Source organism: Larimichthys crocea, chromosome XIV (assembly GCF_000972845.2).
Source record: "Larimichthys crocea isolate SSNF chromosome XIV, L_crocea_2.0, whole genome shotgun sequence".
NCBI classification, from domain to species: Eukaryota; Metazoa; Chordata; class Actinopteri; family Sciaenidae; genus Larimichthys; species Larimichthys crocea.
The window spans coordinates 12,566,560-12,590,400 of NC_040024.1; the positions used below are offsets into that span (position 1 = coordinate 12,566,560).

The 23,841-nt window shown below is 40.4% G+C and overlaps 1 protein-coding gene across 2 annotated transcripts in view; it reads right to left on the minus strand.

Moving 5' to 3' along the window:
* Positions 1-400: 400 nt before the first annotated feature.
* dyrk1b (dual-specificity tyrosine-(Y)-phosphorylation regulated kinase 1B) overlaps positions 401-23,841 on the minus strand; it is a 70,685-nt gene continuing 47,244 nt past the window's right edge. For both annotated transcript variants that reach the window (XM_010752114.3, XM_019266839.2), the window contains exons 2-13: positions 18,051-18,217; positions 14,610-14,729; positions 13,591-13,779; positions 12,885-13,032; positions 12,402-12,551; positions 5,208-5,344; positions 4,659-4,805; positions 4,151-4,291; positions 3,174-3,294; positions 2,644-2,826; positions 1,909-2,012; positions 401-1,453 (exon numbers count right to left, since the gene is read on the minus strand). In XM_010752114.3, coding sequence (XP_010750416.1) covers positions 938-1,453; positions 1,909-2,012; positions 2,644-2,826; positions 3,174-3,294; positions 4,151-4,291; positions 4,659-4,805; positions 5,208-5,344; positions 12,402-12,551; positions 12,885-13,032; positions 13,591-13,779; positions 14,610-14,729; positions 18,051-18,119 — 2,025 coding nt within the window. In that variant the 5' untranslated portion in view covers positions 18,120-18,217 and the 3' untranslated portion in view covers positions 401-937. The remainder of the gene's footprint in view (positions 1,454-1,908; positions 2,013-2,643; positions 2,827-3,173; positions 3,295-4,150; positions 4,292-4,658; positions 4,806-5,207; positions 5,345-12,401; positions 12,552-12,884; positions 13,033-13,590; positions 13,780-14,609; positions 14,730-18,050; positions 18,218-23,841) is intronic.

The window sequence follows — 23,841 nt, forward strand, 5'->3', positions numbered from 1 at the left end:
ACGGGAGAGAGAATCCATGAGTCCTCAATCATACATATTGTTGGTGTTTTCTCCCTTTCAAACCAGCTTCTTGTTGCAGCAGTATTTCTTTCTTTCTTTCTTTCTTTCTTTCTTTCTTTCTTTCTTTCTATCTATCTATCTATCTATCTATCTATCTATCTATCTATCTATCTATATCTCTCTCTCTCTCTCATATATATATATATCATATATATATATATATAGATATATATACTATATAATCTATATATATGATATATCTATTATATATATATATATATAATATATATATATATATATATATATAGATATATATATATATAGATAATATATATATATATATATATATATATATATCTATATGATATATATATATACTATATATAATATATATATATTATATATAGAGAGAGAGAGAGAGAGAGAGAGAGAGAGAGAGAGTAGTACTTCCTAGCTTTAGGAGCAGCATCCATATATAATATACTAACGTCCTGACTAACCATTGTGAACATGTGCTCTCCTTTCTCTTACAGCCACTGAATGGCGTAAGATAGAAAAGCATGGCTCCTCTCTCTTTCCTCTTCATCCTCCTCCTCCTCCTCTCCAGGCTTAAACAACAACCAAGTAGAACACACAACTCCTCAAACCCGAGAAAACACAAATAATATTAAACAACAATGATAATGTTAATAAAAACAAACTTGTCACAATCATTCCTTTCCGATTACAGTCGCAACAAAAGACAACAAACTAAAACAGGATAAAAGGAGAGTTTTCCCAGCATCCTCCTCCTTCCTCCTCCTCCTCCTCTCATGCAGTACAAACTGTCTCCTTCAGCACAAAGTTCACCTCTTTGTCTCTGAACTCTGGCTGTATGTGTGTAGTTGTAGTAGTTGTAGTTAAAATTGTATGGCTTTAGGGCATGGTTCAGGTTTTATCAAGAGATGGCTGGCCCCTCATCTGAGTCTGGCCTCCCTCTGCCCCCCGCAGCGGGGTTATTGTTGTTGGAGGCAGGGTAGTAGTCCTCAGGGGGCGGGGCTTGTGGCCCTGGGGCGGTGGGGGCCGTCCGAGTCCGGAAAGCAGACAGTCCAATTGGCAGAGCGAGGGGCAGGGAGGCAGAGCCAAACTGAGAGGCCTCCATGGAAGACACTGCCCCCAGGTGGTGCAGCCCTAGGGACACGCCCACATCCATGCTGTCACTCATCTGGGGCGAGGATCCCTGCTGCCCCCCCCCTCCACCGATGCCCGTCTGTCCACCTTGCCGCAGGCCACGGCCACCGTTCCCGTGGTGAGAGTAAGTTGGGTGGGGGTGGTGTGGCGGATCCAGGAAGTGGCGCTGGTGTTGTTGGGAGGCAGCCGGCTTGTGAAGCAGCAACTGGGTGTATGCTGGGTCCTGACCCCCACCTCCACCATCACTGCCTGGCCACATCCTCATCTGCTGCTGGGAGGGAGCCTGTTGGAGGAGAGTTCAGGACAAAAAGACAGCTGTGAGACACATTCAGAGTACCAGCCTTGTTATCATGGAACAGAGTCTGTTGTCTCTGCTCAAATAATGTTAGTGTCACTTCTTCTGTTGTCATCTGTTCCACAACTAATAATTTCACTTCACTTGGCTACCAAACGAACCATAAAAACGATGAGGTTATCTCACTGTCCCATACATATTTAAGAAAGTCATAGTTTGTCCATAAACATCATACAGGTTCAATCCCTGCAGAAGAAACAGGCTGTAAGATGACAGCTGTTGTGTTTTACGTTGATATGGCTGAAGGGAAATGAAGAGAGAACGTTTTTTTTGTTATGGTTTACTCTCTATTCCATGTGAATATCATATCCTAATACAGCATATGACTTAAAGACGTCATACCATTGTGTATGTAAAAGTCAGTAATGCAGTGCTGTGTGTACCTGAGGACTGGTCATCTCATAGTCTGAATGTGTAACAGCAGAGTTGTAGTAGCGGTTACTATAGCGGTAGTTGCGGTTGTCATTGGAAGAACCACTGGAGCCACCTGGAAATAAAACAGACCAAGATAACTTTCACACGGCTGTTGGTTTCATCACCATATTTTATGGAAACACAAGTTACTAATGTTGTTGATTTGTTGAGGTTTTTAACTGTGCCATGAGTACTTATCATTAAATGAGGGAAGTCTGGCTTCCTGTTTGAACAGGGACCAATCACTGCTGCTGTTCTTATACTATAAACATGCCATGAATGATTTATACGAGTACAGTTTTTTCAGGTGTCAACTGGATGGCTGTGGTCATTTGCAGCAGCAGGTAATCACATTACCCTGATTGGCTTGAGCTGACTACACTCTTTCGTATAGTTTCGCACTATTCAATAACGACTGAAGAAGCTCCCTGCAGACATGGTCAACAGACAGGAAGTTCAAACACTACCTTTGTGTCTCAGCTACTTCACTGGGCAACATGGGTGTTACTGGATGAGACATACTCTATCCTGCCTATTCATGGCACCTGTGACACTGAGACCTCATTTTCTTGCACATCAATAAGGTAAATGAATATTTAGAAAATCCAGGATAATTGATTCTTTTTGAGGATCAATTGTTTTCATGGAATTGGAAAAGAAAATTGTGTTAGAAGAGAAAGAGTCAGGGTGTGTGTGTATTTTACCAGAGCTAGAAACAGAGCTAGTAGTGGAGGTTGAATGGGAGTGGTCCATGGCGGGAGAGGTGGATGTAGATGAACTGGTGTTGGTTCCTTCATCTGTCGTTTTCTTGAAGAAATTGTGCTGCAGGGCATAGAATGGCGTGATGCGGCTTTTAGGGTCGTAGTCCAGCATGCGCAGGATCAGGTCTGGAAGAGGATACACATGACCATGATGATGAGAAATTTCTAGTAGCCACAGAAAGCCTGACAAAAAGCCAATATATCTATGGAAATAATGCATTTAGTCAACCAACAATCCACTTTACGCTTTACAGAAGTTCTGTTTTGACTCTTTAGCGGGTTAAGAAGTGAGTCATTGCTGGCATATGCCCACAAAGTTCACATCTTTCTACTTTTACAAAACTATCCAGCACACACTGGCTCACCCTGGTGTGTGATATACCAATGAGATTTCTCCAAAGAGTATGTAGACATCATAATGATGATGAACAGTGTTTTTGTGTGTGTGTGTGTGTGTGTGTGTGTGTGTTTACCTTTAAACTTCAGGTAGTCACAGGGGGCGTGTCCTGGCTCTCCTGCCCTCCGCCCCCCTGGGCCGCCAGTCTCAACACCCAAAATCTCATGAAGACGGCGTGTGGCTGGAGGCTTATACTCCTGGAAAAAAAACAACACACACACACACACACACACACACACATGTTTGTATACAGAAAATGTGAATTTAGTATCCTCCAATAATTCCCATTAAGACAAACAATAACCCATATTCTTAGGATTCACAGATGTGGATGTGTTATCATTTATAGCTCCCATTGAAAACTCTTGAGCACCATTCTCTGTGAAGTTTGATGAGATCCACAAACTGAGTTTTCATGGAACAGAACACATGTCAGACGTAGTGTTAAATGTACACCTGGTATGGGTCTTGGCCATGGGTGGGCCGAGATGGCTTGATAGTGCCAAAGCATTTCTACAAAGCAGCCCTCACCTACATGTACCAAAATCCATAGGCACAGACATACAAACAAAGAAAAAGAGGACGTCAACTTGAACTTTGGTCAGTAAAACCTTGAGACCTTTACAATGAAAAGTTATTAAGAGCTTGACTTCAGCTGGTAGACCAGATAAGACAGATGATTCCATGTTTTGAAGCTTTGGGCTGTACTTGTTCATACACATCACTAACAGACTCAAACTACAAGGGCCTGTTTATCGCTGCTTGTAACTTTAATTACAATTGTATTTATAGTCTTTTATAAACCTTTACACTTTTCACAAAGAAACTGCAGAATCATTTTCAGTAAGGTACTTTTTACTTGGGAGCACTATTCAGTAGAGTAAGTGCTTCAGCTCATAAGCATACAGATACAGACAGTGACTTCAGTCATTCTCTTGCAGCCCATTGTTGTTTGAAAGCTGGATCGTTTACAACAAGTGGAAATACCATCATGGATTCTTGTTTAGGTGAAAATTGACTTTTTGATGAATTATGTAAATGGACATCAAATACCTTCTTGATGTCCTTGTTCTTCTTCACTGTCCAAAGACCATCTGACAGCTTGTCAAAGTACTTCCTAGCTTTAGGAGCAGCATCCAGCATGTGGCTGGGTGGGACCCCAAGAACCTCCACAATCTTATTCATCTGGTCAACCTAGATATTCACACACACACACACACACACACACACACACACACACACAAACACACACAAATATAGGGATTAAGGATTTCAGACACTGTGTACCCACTGTGACTACAATACAGTTAATGCTGTTCAGGTCTTACACATGTACAAACTATCTCACTATTTAAAACAGGTCAGAAGTCAGAGGATATTCAATAATTCTGCAATACCTCAGGTGATGAATTATGCTGTACACTTATATGTATTAGTAATAGTAGTAATTAAAAGTATAGCAAACTCTGCCCTTAAAGCATGTTGAATCAAATGAGAACATTGATAAAGGATAATAGTGAATAGTGCCTTGTTTCATTGAACTAATACGTGGTGATTTTACCTCATTGGATCCACTGAAGAGAGGTTCTCCTGTGTGCATCTCCACCAGGATGCATCCCAGAGACCACATGTCAATCGCCAAGTCATATGGCATTCCCAACAGAACCTCAGGAGAACGGTAAAACCTGCTCTGGATGTACTGATAGATCTGAGAGAAGACAATGAGATCAAAGTGGAGACGAGACTAAACTAACGTGAAGAAGTTGTTTGAACACGTAAGGAGTTGAACTTCATTTACAGGTTCAATAAGTCAAATATTGTAGTAGCCTTCTGTTTCAGTAGCTGTCCAGTGTGAGGAGCCATGTACTTCTCAAAGAGAAGTAATGAAACAAATCCACCCGTCTGTTACTGCCATTCAGGTAATGTAACCTTCATACAAAAACTGACTTCAGAAATAGGTCTACTACTGGACAAACTCTTATCACTAATATAACACATAAATTGGTTAGTCAATTTTTTGTCTTTGTTTTGCTGCTCCACGAGCTGAGCATATGCAGTTTTATGGCCACCTTTTGATCCATACATATTTGTGTGTGTAAATGTTACTCACCCTCTGTCCAAGCTGGCAGGAAGATCCAAAGTCAACTATCTTGATGGCAGATCTCTTGGGGTTACACAGCAGGATGTTCTCTGGTTTCAGGTCGCAGTGGATGATTGACAACTCTGGAGTGGCCAGGAATAATAACGCTGTGGGCAAAAAGGACATTTTGATTTTGGGGAGCCCACATACTTTCACAAAATTTTCCTGTCAGAACAGCTGGATTCTTTTGGTCAGCATAATCTTAACATTTTCAATTTGCTTTAGACGTCCTCTGAAGTGGTCATTTCAACAATATCGAGCAAGTACTTTTAACATCCAGCAGAGGGCAGTGTTGTCCTGCTAATGGATAAAAATCTCTGTGACCTGTTTTGGAAAACATGTTTAGCATACTCCTAGCATGCAGTGGGAAAGTAATTCTTTCATTTATGGAGTTTGCTCGCTCTGTATTAAGGCCATACACATACACTACACTGCATCTTTATGTAAACTGAGGACATTCAGCTTTAAAAGAAGATCAAGGAAAAGTGTCAATAAGTTAACACAAATAAGTTTTATTCAGTGTTGTCCATTAATTTTTTTTTTTTTAACATTTTTTTCTTACATTTATTAATTGGCAATAAAAATCTGACTGTGTGGTAGGTTTTAGCCTACCTTACATTTTAAAATTCAGAGATGTGTAGACTGACCCCTTGCTTTTAATGCTACAGCCACACACAGGGTGCAAGGGCTACATCTTACAATTCATTGTGCAACCCTTTATTGAAAAATGCCAAATAATTGACCTTGATTACTTAAAATCTGGCACTGTGAACAAGAATGACTGAGGGGTGGGGGTGGGGTTATAAAACATAAAAATGTATGCGCATTAAGTGTATATATAATATACATTCTAATTTATTCTAATTTAATATTTATTGATTTACTTTTTAAATTGTTTTTTTTTATACGGTATGACTCAAAGGTTTGAACAGACCTCTGAATTTAATGTTTTTATTTTTATTTCTCTGTCAATCAAAGACAGTTGACAGATAGTCAGCTGCTAGCTAGAACAAATATAACCAATTAACAAGACATTAAAAGTAGGCAGAATGAAGATTATATTGACAACATAATGTTAGTGTTTTCTTACCAACAGAGAGTGCAGCAGCTAACACATTAAAGTTGGCTCAGTACAGAAAAAAGGAGCATTTACAGGAAAAACAGGGGGAAGTGTTTAGGCCACAATCTCAAGAAATGATCTTTCTTAAAGTCTGTGTAAAGTAAGAATAAATATGCGTACTAATATTTGTCAGACCAAAGAATAAAGTGTTATTAACCACACAGCCAAATTGGAATGATTAAAAATATTGACAAGTTTATGAAATTAGGTGTCAAAAATCAGGAAATTTTTAATTTTCAGCTCCAGGACTGTGGGGGCGTGTCCACTGAATGTGCTGAAGCCACGCCCACTCATGGGAGCAGTCAAGCAGCCATTTTGAAGCGACTGAAACGTGTCAGATGAATTCAGACATAACTAACTCTGAAACACTCTGATATCATTTCCACTTATAGATTGACCCCGGCCCCCCATCATAGAAAGGCAAGTTGATGTGGCCCCCAACGGAAAAAGTTTGAGGACCCCTGCTCTAACTCAGTAATAAATAATATATCGTTCAGTCTTTTTACATGTTTTCTTCATGCTTTAAAGTAAATAATCTGGAGGGCCAAGATGAGGCTGTAGAGGAAGCACTGTGCTTCATAGAACTGGGGATATTTGCCTAACTATTTTGCTCAGTGCAGGTGTCATATCCTACAGCAAAAATAACTCTTGACTAGGGCTGTCAAGCGATAAAAAAAAAAATCTAATTGATTATAGGTTCTGTGACTAATTAATCTAAATTAATCGCACATATTATCAAAACGAACTGAATTTGGTAGATGAATAAATTAATAACAGACATAAAAGTCAACATTAAATTACATTAAATAAACTTAATTCAATATCTTTTATTAGAAAAACTGAAAAAAGATTTCATGGCTCTTATTCAATATATTCAATATTCAACAGAGCTCACCACATGAATAATAATTCGAATACAGGGTATAACATTTTCATTCTATTGAACATAGATCATCAAAAAATATCAGCCATACTGACCATGTTTCCCTTATTTCTCAACTGTCTTGAATGACAACTTAAACTTAACCAAAAATCTCTGTGGCAACCTAGGCCATAACAGATTGATTAACATGTCCTGTTACTTTGTACTGATGGACCCATCTGTCTCACATCTTAACTCTCCTTCAGCCAGTTAGAGAGACACATTAGCTTGTTTACATTTTCGGAGTTCAAGGCTGCCCTCTTCTTTTGAACTATGTTATCTGCAAATGAGAACAGTCTCTGACAGGGGACAGAAGTAGCAGGGGTAGCAAGATATTTGTGAGCCAGGACAGCCAGCTGTTGATGAGTCCTTGTATGAGTCGACCACCACTGCAGTGGACACTCCTTTATGCTGTTGCTGGGCTCTGCTTTATAGAGGCATAGAGCCCTGTTAGGTCCCAGTCATCTGAATCTGAAGCCAGGAGCAAAAGGCCCCTCTTCTTCTTTGCTGGCTCCTCTGAGTGTGTTGGGGTATCTTTGCTGAGTTCTTTCTGCAGCAGTGCCTCAAGGCTGGTCCACACATTTCTCTCTCTCCTCTCAGTAGATACTTTAAGTCTTTGAAGCGTGGGTCAAGTGCTGAACCCAGCTTGAGCCATCCATTGTTGATGTTAGCTTGCCATTCTGACAGGTCCCTGTTAAAGGCAGTCTTGAACCTCTCCACATAGGCTGGGCCCTCATCCAAGACCTCAGGTGGCAAAGAGCAGGTAACACCACAGAGCATAAGGCATAATTCTCACCTCCAAGGAGCTCAGTCACATACCTGCATGGTTCAAGGAGGGTCTCCAGCCTCTGCAGTTTGTCCCATTCAGATGCAGTCAACATCACTAGCTTGTGCTTCTGTCGATATGAGAGATCATGGCAAGCGATGAATTCCATCTTGTGGAAACGTCCTGTATCAGCTGCTCTGCCTGCTGCCCTAGTTGTTTTTGCTGCTGGTGTAGCTCCTCTGTATTGGGAGGGCTGTGTTTAAAATGTCCCACAATCTTGCAACACTTTGCCAGTGCATCACAAAACCCGCTGTCAGAAAGGCAAACAGTGATTCTCCTGTGGCATGTGTTCGTAGGGAAGCCTTTTCACTGCAGCTGCCATGTTTCACCTGCTGTCTGTGCTGATTGTGGTGACCTTTAACTGAACTTTCCACGCCTCTGCGACAGACATAAACTGTTCTGCACAAGCATCAGCGTAGTGCCTGGTGACAGTTTTTTGTATGGTTAATGCAAATGACTGAAGTTTCCACTCACTGTCAATGATGTGTGCAGTTACACTGAGGTAATTGTGGTTACTAACCGAAGTCCAGTGATCCCCAGTCAGTGCAACATAGCCAGCTCCTATGACTACGTCTTCCTTTGCTCATTTCTGTGTCAAAAAGCTGTGTGATTTTGTTTACAACTGTGCTTCTTGACGGCAGCTTAAAAGTAATGTCAGAGAATCCGACCTGTAAAACCTCTGCTAGCCCCCATGTCCTCTACCACTGAAATTGGCCTGCATTGCATTGCGAGGGAATTAGTTAATCAGTTGCTAGTAGTTTTACTTAGTTTGCTCCTGAATGCCTGTATTGCTTGCCGAGGCTGGCTACCAATCCTAGCATCTGGTGCTGCGCTAGCTCCAACCTCCGTGCTTGCTGCTGGATGCTTTGTGTTGAGGTGATATTTTAGGCTTAAAGTGATTCTCCGATGGTAGAAAAATTCCCTTTTGCAGATATTGCATATCACAGTTCTCCATTTGACAGTTCCATTTGGACATTTTTTAAAGCTAAATTTTCCGTTAATGGGGCCAAGCAGTGTCTTCTCATCTGCCTCCATCAACACAACAGGGCATGGGCGTGGGTGTTTTCCTGGCTCAAATGTGGTTACCATGTTTACGATGCAGCCTGATTCTTCTTCTTTTGGCAATGAGCGTTTAAGGAGCATTACCGCCACCTACTGTGCTGGAGAGTGGGCTGCAGTTCCACTAATTCCACTAGTGGACACAGCCCAAGACAAGGTCATCAGTGCATGTTGTGGTTGCAACCTAAACAAGTCCAGCTGAAGATGTCCAGGCCTTCTGGGCATGGTAAATGGTATTTGGGGTTCAGTATCTTGCCCAAGGACACTTTGACATGCAGCCTGGAGGAACTGGGGATGGAACCGCTGATCTTCTGACTAGTAGACAACCCGCTCTGCCTCCGAGCCACAGCCGCCCTGGTTTGCCCTGCTGAGGCAGCAGACATGTCCTGGAAAGCTAGAGGCTGTGGATTTGGTAGTCGTGGAGGCAAAACTTGGGTGTGGGAGGAGTTCTTTTTTGCTTACAAAAGGGTTGGATCTTGCAGAAAGGACAACTGATACAGAAGTTGTGAGTGGTTATTTTAATTGTAAATAAATTCCACTCAGATAGATTTCCTCACACTATAACACTCTCTACTTGTCATGTCATTTGTGAAGATCTCAGATTTGATGAAGTATGAAGCAGTCTTCATCCCTCTAACAAAGAGTGTACTTAATACCGTTTTCTCTACAGCATGGATGTCAGATTAGAATTTTTACTCAGAGCTGAATTAAATTCAGTTTTGTTTAGTAGTATAGGCAGTATAATTATATCTGACCATGCCAGTGTGGTTATGGATATAAAAATCAAAATCACTTTAACATTGAATTTTTGCACTGAATTTAAGATATTTTAACCTACAATCATCAGTAAATTCCTCACCATTATTGGCAACTTGCTAACCCTATGCAAGAAGGTTTGTCATATATTTTGCTATTAAGATGCACCAAAAAATAGAAAAACAAAGTTATTAAAAGGTTAACTGTCAGATAAATAAAAGGCTTATATTAGCTCTCTGTTACCTAGTGGAATGAAATACTATGATATATGAAAATTGCTAAAAATAGTGGTGTCTATAGTGGCTATTTGTTAAGTACAAAAAGGTGTATGAAAAATCGTTGATAAATGACTCCTTTAGGAAATTTCACACAAATTTGTATTCTTCAAAATAGTAAAGTGAGGTACTTCAATTAATGAGACTTGCTTAAATAAGCTTCCCCACAACACATACCATAATAACAGAATAACTGAAGCAATTACTACCCTGTCAAATGCATCAGTTATCAGGCAGAAACCAGATGATGCAACTCAAAGTTTAGACAGCAAAGCTCTTTTTTTATTCATGGAAATAATTCACACAGTGGGCCTCGATAGACTGACCTTCTATTAGAGTATTTCTTGATTTATACAAAAAAAAGTTAAATCAACTTTCTTTAATAAATGTAGCCTAATTTGATGATTTGGTTATGGCTCCCTTGTGTTCAGCAAGCCGGAGAGCCACAGAGAAAATGTTGTTTTTGAAAGCCTAAACATCAAGTTATATGGATAGATATTGAATATTTTGTTAGAAGCATGTTGCCCATTTTGGAAATGATTACATCTATCTTTTTTCAAAACATTTTCACTTTTGGATTCTTCTGGACCCTTAATCACCTTCTGTCCCTAATGGCTGCTCATACTCATTTTCTACTGCAGATTTACCAAAGACGCTTACTGGGGATTCACACAGACGTAAGACGTAAGACGTAAGTGTCGTGGAACGGCTGCGCCACAGTTTTGCTGCGTCCTCTGCCCGGCGTCAACTCACACTGGGCGTGTGACAGCCCCGTGACGGCAGCGTAGCGAGCCAACCGTATTCACGCGAGAATCCTGAATGTACGCAAGACCCCGCAATAAACTGTGTATAAAGGAAACAACAACAACAGCAAACAGCTGACTTTGCTTCTCCGACGTGGAAGAGATTATAAAAAGGATCTGTTGTGTCATAAATTATTCACTTCAACAATTAGTCTCTCATCCTTTGATCGATTGACTGATCACCTGGTGCCACCGGTCATGACGTAACATTTATGTGAAGTTGTGATAATGAACTGCGTATTGTGTTTTATTTTGAAAGGGGGCGGAAGTGTATTACGTTGATTCTGTGTCTGATTTCCTGTCTGGTGCAATCTGCTATGTTGAGATTCACGCGGTTTAGCAACGGCTCGCGTCAAAAATAGAAGTGCTACGGAATGACAGTGCTGCAGCGCGGAGGGGCGCTTACATCACCGGGGTGAATAAGGCTTTAAGGAGGCTAACATCACTTACATTAAGGGAAATGTCCTGAGTCGTGACCAAATATTACACACACGGACCTTTTGCCCATACTAATAAAGAACAGTTATTCCTGAATCCTGAACTTTATTTAACAATGTCATCTTCAATGTTGTTTAAGCCTTTGAATAAAAGTCTACAGATGGTCTAGTGCGTTCTCTAGATCCACAGTTAACATTTGATTGAGTTTAATGTGGTCATTTTCATTTTACACATTAGAATTAAAATTTGGTTTCTGAAATAATTGTGTGAAATTAGTTTAATGCATATATAATAACCCTCAAGCTAATGATTAATGGGTTAAGATCAAAATACTGTCCTTTCTCAACTTATTTCCATACACACAAATGCATTGGGAACATTGCACATATTATTCTGTATGTATCAAGTTTGTTTTTACAGAAAGTAAAAAAAATCTCATATTCTGTAAAAGAAAAGATGATTATTGCTTAACATTGAACATAAAATATCTGGTCTTTAGTAATAGTGCTTGTAAGACCATTGTATAAAATCAATATCAAACTTGAGGTCACGATGTTGTACTGAATATCAGTGATTAACTTTGGCACTCAATATGCTGATATCTCTCGTAGTATTACTTAAATCTTATTCCATTCATTTTCCAACTCCGAAAAAAACAAAGGCTAGTTTTGTTTATTTCATGTACCAGCTTCTAAATCTGTATCTGACTCACAATTTATACTGCAAAATAATGACACAAATTTGTTTTGTGTCCAATGGTTTGTAAGAGAGAGAGAGCTTTGGTCAAGAGACATAGACAGTCAATGAGAGTGAATGAGTACCAGCTTCGATAAAGCCAGTTAAAAAGTGAACAGTTTCGCTGCAGTGCTTGATCCTGTCTGAATGCACACAATCTGGCACAGTAACCCTCTTAACAGAAAAAAAAGATTGTGCAGTCTGAATTTGACGTGTTTCCATTCACCCACCTGTACAGAGCTGCTGTGCAAATTTCCTGGTGAGGTTGAGAGAGACTCCTCTGAAGTTGGTGTTCCTCAGCAAATCATACAGGTTGTAGCTCAACAACTCAAACACCAAACAGAGATGGTTCCTAAACATAAAGTGACGCTTCAGGTGGACTGCACAGAGACAAATTGACAGACACACACACACACACACACACACACACACACACACACACAGACAGATGGGAGACAAGGAGGAAGGTTAAGATTCACACTGAAACAAGAATTGAGTCAGACAAGAGTACTGGGCAACATGTAAATAACTTCCTGTCAAAATTGTTTTTAAATTCCACACTCCACAATAAAATGCAACTAGTTTCTCTTTGCTACTCACAAAACAAACAGAACAGATCGATATATAGCGTAATAAAAATAAATAAATACATGAAAATAAGTGTGATTTACTTTGAACTGAATATGTGTGTGTGTGTTTGTCGTCCATCTTACCTATGTAATATTTCATCTCAGTGTCATGCTTGTTCATGAGCTCCAGTAGGCGTAGTTCAATCTGTGCCTGGTTTAGAAATGCCTTTTTGTTCTTGATGATCTTAATGGCAACCCATTCTTGCTCATGGTGGTCGTAGGCCTTCACCACCTGTATACCATAATAGAAACATACATTGAGTTTTTTCAGTTCCTTTTAGAGACAAGAAATGACTCAGATCTTAACGTCCCAAGCTGTTAGCATGTTAGCGAGACATGTATGTAGTTATATGTTGAGTAAGACCCAACAAGAACATTTTCTGATGATTACTTGTGTGCTTTAGAGGTATGGGTTATTTTTAACTTTGCCAGTCTTTATGCTCTTCTAGGCAAATCATGTCCTGACACCAGCTCTGTAGTTACACACAGACAATAGACGGATAGCCACCCCCTCATCTCACTCACAGAAATTCTGTTTGTCAAATTACTGAACTAAACCTTTAAAAGATATACACTGATAGATTTCACTTCAAACTAAAGACATGTATGTAAAGATGCTTTGTTTTGTCTATTGATCAGTTCAGACAGTTTTATGAGAACAATCAAGTGGCTCTGGACACTCCAGTGGTGAAGACAACTAAAACTGTTGGTGTTTATCAGGAAACATTCTAGGAATTATCAATAAATGTGAATTCAGCTGTCATACTGAAGTTTCCCTTGTCCAACTCACCTGTCCAAATGAGCCCTTCCCAATCAGTGAGTCTATCTCATAGCGGTCCAGCCACTTTTCTCCATTTTTGACAATGTAGTCATAGTTGTCATCGTCATAGCCGTCATTGTAGACTTTTCTCTCCTTCTTGGTGCTGCTGTCCTCTGGAGGGACCTGCTGGGCCCGCCGCTTCTTCTTAGTATAGTACACCTATGGGTGAAAAAACAGCTAAGCTACTCAACTATGCTTCATGTAGCATCTAAAGAAAGAAATCCCAAATCTTTTCATGTAAATTGCTCATTATGAGCAATTTACATCAAAATTCTTTAAATTCCCTCAGCTGAGCCTTCAGTCATTCATATATGTTGAGGAAAGTTTACTGTCTGTTACACAGGTAACCACTACAGGTGTAAAGCAGCATCTCCTTATTATCACACCTGTTATTCACAAGTACAGCACACACAATTGTCTCAGTGGTCGCCCCACACAGACCTCAGACCACACTGCTCATTGCACAAATTAGGCACTGAATGGCTCAAGATCAGTGCCAAACATTTTCCTTCACACATTTTTTAACTAAATCCATTCTTGTATTCACTTCAAAGTACAGATAACAGAAACCTGCACTACTAGGTCATGTGACCTGAGTCCTGAGATCCCACTCTCTTCTAAAGTTGCTTCAATGGAACAACTCAAGCAATTGTCACCTGATGTTATTAACTCAGATCATGTTATTCTTTTTATTTACCAGGAAGTAAACCCTGTTAAAGGGTGAATTTCCCCTAAACCAAGGCATTTGTACTGGAAAGTTGTTTAACTGCAGATTTAGTATGACTTTGTTTAAATATCACCCTACTTGTTTTTAAGTATACTTTTGTTCAATAAACAGTAAACCCCAAAATGATTAAGGACAACCTTAATGGAGGACATAACGGTTGTTCCACTGACAGCCAGATATTCCAGGTTCTGCTTGATCTCAGGATCATAATCATCCATGATGCAGAAAACAGACAAACACACTGGCCTGTCTCATGTCATACCTCATTGATGTGCTTGTAAGTTTTGATGAGGTCAACAGAGAGTTTTCTCAGTGGGGCACTGGCAGGGTCTCTGAAACTGGGGGGGATCCTCCGCTGGAGTATGGTCATATCAGACAGCACCTACAGAGAACAGGAACACATTATACACATGCCTGGAGTTTGAATTAGTACATGAGCACATAACTAATACCACATTTAAGTCAGATACTATATTATAATGACATACACATAACATAGCCTGATTATTAAATCAATAATTAATGACACTCCACCTATTTTCAGGTCAATAATATATTTTCAGGTAAATATACTGGTGCAAACTAGTTGCAAACTTGCCGATATTCTGGGGGAACAAAAACAGGACAAAGATATGTCAGAGGACTTGATTTTAAATGGCTGCCTGACATTTGGCTGCATGTCTTTGAGGTTTACACTGAAGGAATTAAGATTTCAGGACAAAGGCAGATCCAGTCCTGGACCACAGTAGACTTACCTTGACTTGTGTCATCAACTGCAGAGTGGACACAAGGACTCATATTTCTTATTCACATAAGTTAAGCTTATCAGTGTTTGAGCTGCAGCTCCTCACTTCTTCATGCACCTGCATAATATAGGCCATGTGCAGCCATTATTTTATTCTCTTAGTCACTGTGAGCAGAGGTATTTATTGCACTGCTTTATCTTCACCACCACTAACACCATAGCCAATACTGAAACTACAGAACTACAGCCTATGTCACCACTAACCCATGGTGAACATCACAGTCATTGAACTTGTGAATTAGACTTAGATATATGAAGTTCTGCCTCTGTGGAAGCTGCACTCCCTCACCTGTCATACATATTTTTTCTGAGGGTGTTGTTGTTTTAGACTTCAGGTGCTTCTCCTCTTAAATTACAGTCTAATGACAAAGATATTTAGCAGACAGGCCACCCTAATGTCTGCCACCCAAATTCTCCCCACACCTCAGTTGCACCTTCACTCCTGGCCATACATACTGAGCAGTGTAACACACACACATAAGGTAATAAGATGCAACCTTGTTGAGGTCAAATGCTATTCTTGACTCAACTCAAAGAACTTGAACACAGCTGTTGCTCCACATATTGAGAATGCATGCTAACACAACCTTTGCACTCAGTACTTTTGCAGCACCTCCAGCAGAATGCCTGGGGGGACATGATCAGCCTTTTCCAGAACCAAAGATCACATTTTGACGAAATTAGCAAACTCCCATGACCCTTGGATTAATTTTGACAGATTAAAAGTTTCTCTTTTGGGGCTTTTTTAGCTTTATTTGATAGACACAGCTTGAAGAGTGACAGGAATGTGTGGAAAGAGAGATGGGGAATGACATGTGGGAAAGAGCCACAGGTTGGATTTGAACCCTGGACTGCCGCAGCAAGGACTGAACCTTTGTACATGGGGTGGATGCTCTACCAACTGAGCTAAACACCGCCCCCCTCTGCAGGCATTCTGCATCCAGGAGGAAACTGGTCTTGCTCTTCCTGGACCTGAGGTGCTAACATTTGGCTTATTACTTCGACCATGGCATGAGCTTTCCCAGGTAGCAGTGTGATTCCTTGATAAAGCACATGCATATCTGCCATAGCTATATCAGAAAAATCCACAGCCTGCGCTAAAGACCTCTACCTTGGAAATGAGCTCTAAAGCTTTAGCTGTTCCAAGCTGTACCTGTCTAAGTGGCAGGACAGTCAGCTTAAGGTGCTTTGCAAAGTGCTCTTTACAAGAGAGAGCACTGTGCTTTTCTGTAGGGTGTACAGCACTGATTCTTAAGTATGTTTAAAAAAAGTCCTTGAGAAAATTCAATATATTATTACTGAGATGTCACATGATATTTTTACATTTGTGTCCACATTGCACTGACTCATGAAATGTCACACTGATAGATCATTCCTAACCTTGGTGATGTCAAGGTGAAAGGTTAGAAGGCTGTTTGCTCTGCTTTTCAGAGAAAGACTAAGGGGCTACCAAAACTGGCAGGTTTGTCAAGAGAGAAAACCAAAAACCCAAAAAGTTAGTTTTCACATGTGTCTATGTGTAAAAGTGCTTTTAGAGAGCAAGCTGTTGCTGCTGCCATCTCCATGTTTTTATTGTAAACATGACAGCAGCTATGCCGCCATAGCAGCAAGGAGAAAGAGGAGACTTCCAAGGACTCTTTGCCACTGCATTCAAAGTTTATGATGGCTTAATTTTTGTAATATGCCACCATGCTCTTTGTGTCATCATGACATAGAGATCTTTGTGATCAGTTCCCCGACTTCTCGAAATCTTCACTAGCAGAGAACAGATAAATGAAGAGGAACTGTATTGGAGAGTCTGATTACCTGGCCTGAGACAGTAAACAATGTTAATGATATTTCTTAGCAAAACTTGCTATGCAGTATTAATTATGTCATACTGCTAACCATGTCCTCTATTTCAAGCTACAATTCTCTGTATGTAGCTCTGAGAAGTTTATACAGGGTATAGTAGCAGCCTGTGTTGTCGAGCATTTGCATACTGATGCTATAATTTATAACCATGGCAATTAACAAAACTTCTGATTGCTAACTTTAAACACTTAGGATTAGCTATTTACCTATTCACATATACACACACACACACACCAACAACAATTTGGATGGAGCCAGTCAAGTAGATCAACGTCAACAGACCAACTCTGCTCTGATTTCCAGCTGTCGGAAATATTGGCTGCATTAAAAAACTTACTTAGCTGTCAAAAGGGTTGAAATATGAAAAAAACATTACAGGGTGGCATTTATAAATGTCTTGTTTAATGTATAGAATTTTCCACCTCAGATTAAAGAAGCCATGCTTCCACAGAGAATGAAAAGGAGTTCACCTGTTCACCTTCTAATATTGTTCACTTGCACATGATGACATATTTTTACATTACATTCAACAGTTTCTTGAGAAAAGGTCCCAGAATCAGATTTTTCTATTATAAGACATTTACACATTTTATGTTGGCTGCTTGCGTTTCCCCCTAAAAGCGACGATGACGTGATATTTGTTAGAAAATATTGATAGGAAATAAATGTAAGCGTGTCGAAACATGTCAGTTTAAGCATGTTTAACAGTTTAATCCTGTTCTGTATTACCACATACTGTATAGTGTCTACTGTGACATAGTAAAGCAATCTTCTCTGCTAACCTTTTGCTCACTGCAATCACCAGATGTTACAGTGAATGCAAGAATATAAACAATATTACTGTGGTCAGGTTTTGAGAGGATGATGGATGGAGAAGATGGATGTCAGCTTCGCTAACATCCTCCTCTGTGAAGTCTAGGGGTCAGTCCAGGACCGAGCTAGCCTTCTTCACAAACCTAGTTTGTCATGGCATTAGTCTCATTCTCAGTACACACACTTCACTGTGGTCAAAGTGATAACAAAAAACCAACAACAGGTGGTTACCTGCTGCTGCTCGGCCATGGAGTGGATGGAGCTGAAGGAGGGGTGTGTATGTGTGTGCTGGCTGGTCATGGCTGGCTCAGCGAGGGAGAAGCCCTGGGCAGTGGAGGAGGAGGAGGAGGAGGAGGAGGAGGAGGAGGAGGTGGGTGGACATCCTGAGCTGCTTACACCTGGGGAGAGACAGAAGTGATTAGACAGGGAAATTCCAACATTTATCTGGTTCTTTGCCACCATCTTTGGTACAACACTGCTACTGCTCTTACACTGAGCAGAGAGCACGTGTCAATCAGACATACTTTATCCACTGCAGATTTTTCTATTCAACATTTCTGTTACTCATCAGCAAACAGACTGTTTACTGATCTGCATACAAACTTTGTACTCAGTTTCTACAATGTCATTAACAGCAGGGAACACAAATGTGTTTTATGTCTTTTAACTTATCAGATTTAATCCCACAATTCTTAGGGACACTATATTTTATGAAATAGTATAAACTGCAATTCATATGGTCTTCATCAATTACACAAGCAATATGCTCAGCTACTGGTAAAGGACTCACAGCTCATGTGCAACATAAAGAAGAGTCTGTGTGTTGCCATTTAAAAAAAACAAACAAAGAATTTCAATGTGTGTTTCAGAAATCATACACATACACAGCTCACCTGCAGCTACACTGTGCCCCCTAAAACAGAGGCCCTGTCCACTTAAGAAGGAAGACTGCTTTCCATTTCTCCACCATAAAAATCTAGCCTGCTTCTGTCCAGTGTGATCCTCACCGTGTGTGGACTGTGTAGGATTCCTCCGTTCAGTCAAAGTGGTGCCTTTTTTGCATTTCTGTCTAACATAGTATGCTGCTCTATACTATGTTAGTATGTACATTTGAGCAGGTACAAGAGCAACAGAAGCAGGAAGGCATTGAGTAGTGTTTGCTTAGCAAAGCATCAGTGCTTTGTTTCAAAGTGTCAAGAGGCATCTTCAGCTAATAATAAGGTCAGTGGTCCTCATTTTTTAAAGCTCCTGCTGTGAATGTTTGAGTGGTTGGGTGAAGAGCATTGTCTGCTAACGTTTCCAAGCATTCTGTTTACGATTCAGTCGTTTGTACAAATGTTACTGCAGTGTTACTTTTGATTGTCACTTAGAAATGATATGGCACACAGGCCTGAATCAAGATGGTGGTGGCATGTCATTAATCATGCAGTCCATCTAGATGGCAGAATGAATACTGTGTGTATGTCTAAATGCATGTCTAACACACCTCAAACCACAAACAGCCAGCTGACAGCCAACATGAACTTCAAAAAAATCTAAAGATTTGGCAGATAACAATGATTGATTATGTCTTTACGTATATATCTTCTATGGAAATAAGGGGGCTGCTGAGGGCAGCAGACCTGAAGCAAAGTGGCTGGCCACCACACACCACAAAAGCAACCACCCAAACATAAACATACAATCTGTGCATGTACACTGAGCAGAGACGAACAGTAAAAACTGTTTTTCACAATAACTCAGTCATGACTCATGACTATTATTAAGGAGTCATATACCTGAAAATTAAAATGTGACTATATAATACATTGTAACTGGTACCACTATTGTTTTTCCATGCCCGTGGAAGAAAAGGTAAAACTGCAAGAATATCTGCACTTAATGGGTTCACAACAGCCAATCAGAGAGCTCTCTACCAACTTTTTCTGATGCTAGTTCAACATGCTCTGCTTTGACAGGGGCCAACACTGGGCTGAGCAAACAGTGCCAGACCCACTCCAAAAAGCTACAGCTGGTGGTCAGCAGAGTAATATGATGGCTGACTGTTTATGCATCTGGTCAGTCTCATTCTATTCATGCAAAACCAAATATAGTCACACGGGACTGCATCTTTCTGTGAGAAGTGGGAAATAAATACACACACACACCAAATTGATATTTAAAATAGTCAATATTTGTAATAACCAATCAGTGTGCAGTTCTCAGTTCTTCTCTTGGATCCTTCCATGTAAACAGATGCTTGTAGACCAGAGATGTCTGACATACACCAGGTAGTTCCTGTGTGTCATCATGGCTCTAGGGCAAGCGAGTGATGCTAAGCTAACTGTTGGATTGATAAGAATTTGTTCACAACTAGCACCTACTGTGACCTCACAGCAAGTCAGCTAGCCACCAAAAACAGACACATGTGGGTTTGTCTACAGCTCGGCTTACTGCATAATTAATGATGGTATGATTTACAATGGACAGGGAGTGGCCCAGCTGCTGACCACATCTCTTCCTCCAGTTCAGTTACTGGACTCAGAGGAGTAATGAAGGTTGCAGTTTTTGACAGCCCCCCCTTTAGAATGAGAAACCAGTGGAACACTGCTAAACTGTAGTGTCTCTGCAAAAACAGAAAAAAGCCCTTTTGGATTTGTATCGTGAAAAATCTTTTTTTTTAAATATGGGCAGGTGCACAAACTCTGCTAGTTTTAGCCAATGAATAAAATCTTTGTAGACAGAAAGCTCTGGCATAATGTAATAAATTGTTTAGAGCAATACATGTGACAACATATCTTAATGAATGGTGTTTGTGTTATGTGCAGTATCAATAACTAAAATCCATGTTGTGAAAAACAGTGGGACCTACTTATCTATAATGCTTATCAAATGTGACCAACTACTAAAGGCAGAAATGTTGTTACAGTTTGAAATCTATATCTATACAGCTATGTCAAAAGCTTTTATTGTGAAGCAGCAGCAGGAGGAAATACAGTTTGTACAATAGGAGTAGGAGGAGAGAATACCTGAAAAGAAATGAAGGTTCCAAATTCAATTAGATGAAAGTAAGAACAGAAAGTGTGAACTTAACTCCAGGCCACAGAGAGCTGAACATGAGCAAACAGACAACAGTCAAAGTAAAAGAGTTTTCATACGAAACATAATTGAGGGCAGATATCCTTAGTGAACATGTAAGAGTTGAGAACATTTGTAACCATGGCTTCCTCACCACTATTATGTACCACACACAGTGCAGGCAGCTCTCCTGTTCAGTGCTTCTTTTCTCAAATGGCTCCCTGAAATTTCAAATAGATCACTTGGGCTAAATGAGGGCCCATTTGTGACCTTGAAAACTATTCAGCAGCTTTGAATCTCTATGTTGAACTGCATGTGTGTACTGTGCTGTTGTGTGGGAAGGAAGAGCAAGTAATCCAATCATTGTCACTGTTGGGATGGCTCTAACTGTGGTGCTCTAAGTCCTGGCCTGCTTACAGATATGACACTGCTGGAGACAGACAGAATATCTGCCTAGTACTGAAAAATCACTACTGTCTCTTTAAGAGACTGAGAGGCACTCACAGCACTTCCTCAATCTGGCATCCCTCTTCTTACACTGCCATTGGTCGGGGCCCCCTCTTTCTCTGTCAGCTGATTCGCTGTTGGTATCTAAGGGCTGGCTGGCCAGCACTCTATAAATAAACCCAGTGCTGTCTCAGCAACCAGGCTACAATACTCATTAGCTACTTCTCTCTCTCCTCTTCCGCATCTCTCCTGCTAAGCAAGGAGCTTCCAATAGCAGGCCTAGCTCTCAGCAGCAGCAGTCTGACATACTCTCCCCTAGCAACCCAACCCACCCTACCAGCCACTTTCTCCTCCCCCTTTCCTTCATTATTCTTCCTGCTTTCTCCAACCTACCTCTGAATGTAATTCTCTCTTCTATTTATCCCACCCATCATCTATACTTCCCCCACTCCCATCTGACTTCAATCTTAAGACATCTCAGTATGTTTAAGTAAGAGCCATTTTGATTTGGACTTTCAACTGTTTCATCTTCTCATCAGTGTCAAGTTGATGCACAGTACTAGGGCTGGCACGATTAGTCACGATTATGTCGACGAACAAAATCAACTACAACAACTAATTTAGTAGTCGACGCATCATTTTTTTGTTGTTGTTTTTTTAACTTTGCTTTTCTCTGGAAACTGCGGCTGCAGCTTTCACTGCCGCATCTGCCTTTATGTCACATACACACACACACACACACACACACACACACACACACACACCCCTACGCACATGCGCAGTAGTGGTAATCGGCGTCAGGCCTGACTGTACCTTAAATGATACCATAACACAGACCCTCCAGGAATTCGGGATGTTGCGATTTGCAACCTTAATGCAACTTCAGTGAATCCCCGTGAATTCAGGGTGGTGTTGCAATTTTAACCAATCACCGCGATTTTTCCACAACTTCCGTGCAGTCTGCCCGGGGGATTCAACTCGGCGGGTCAGGGACGGCCGCATGGTGCGGGAGGATCCCCTCGTGGGACCTCTCCCTGGTGCTGGCTGGCCTCCACAGGGCACATTTCCTCCACGGTGGCTCTGGGTCGGCATGGAAAGACTCTGGGGCGAAGGTGGCTCACGCTCCATCCGCGAACGTTACAGCGCCCGCCCAGCCGCCCCTCTTCCGGACAGTCAATTTACATATGATCCGATTAGTCGACTATCAAAATAATCTTTTGTGGCAGCCCTACACAGTACGTATAATAATATTTAGGATAATCATATACTATTACTACTATTACTGTATCATATACTATCAGAACAACAACCACAATGTGCTTCATGTCTGCACTGACTAAATTATTTCACAATAACACGCAGTGAATATAGCTTTTAATCTACATCAAATAAGTAATATTAGAAAATGATGCTTCATTTCTACAACCACATTAGACCAACACAATCTAAAGTTCTTTGGAGACTGCTTCTATTCACTATTGTGATACCGGATAAATACTCTACTACGACATCAGGTTTTTAAAAACAACTTGTTAACTTGTAAATAAATTCTAGTCATTCTTTTACAGGGAGTGCATTAACATGCTCACAAGTATCCTGTTTGGAGGAATTTATCGTTTATATTTATATTATTATATGATTTTTGGAGTATCCTGGTAAACATCTACATGGAGCTTATATCTAAACATATGACTAAACACTGCATACAAGATCAATGCAAAGATCCAAACACTCACTGACTGATTAAGGCTGATCTGAGGTCAAGATAGAGAAGCAAGAGAAGCCAAAAATTCCCACTTATACTAAAGCTGATTGACTCCACTTCAACAATGTATAGAGAACAAGGAATAAGCAGTCAGAGACAAAAAAAAAACTTGTGAGAGAGTCTGAATCTTAGCCGTCAGAGAAAACACAATAAGCTATATGCACAATGTGTGTGAAACACACACATTCACACTTTACTCTGTACTCTGTATCACCAAGAGAGGTGACAATGAGCCAAGTTTGGATTGAAGGTGGCTCTATTCTTTATTCATCACTATGTAACAATGTAAAATCTAAATGTTTGTCCAAATCTTTAAATTATAACAAAATATCTGCAAAACTACTGTCAGCCTTGTCAGCCTCAGCCCTGCATGTTTAGTGCAAATAAGTATACTAACTGTCACTGTGAAAGAGTGAGCATGCTGACAACCACTGAGAAACCAGTGTGCACAAACAGCTTAATAGAGCATACCTCAATCCGTCTTTAGATAATCTCCATTCCTCATTATAAATTCTCAAGAATCAATAAGCAGTTGAGACGACAAACAAGACTGTCTGCTACCTCTCAGAGCACAAAGTTTCTTCATGCATCATCTGATAGCCCTCATAGACAGCAGATGTGTCTTTGACATAGCTTTACTGGACAAGTTTGAACTAGCCAGTTGAGTTAAATGATGAAATTACTGTCATCAAAGTAATTTCTGTTACTTGTAGGAACACCATTAGACTAAATGCAGACAGCGTCTGATCCAAG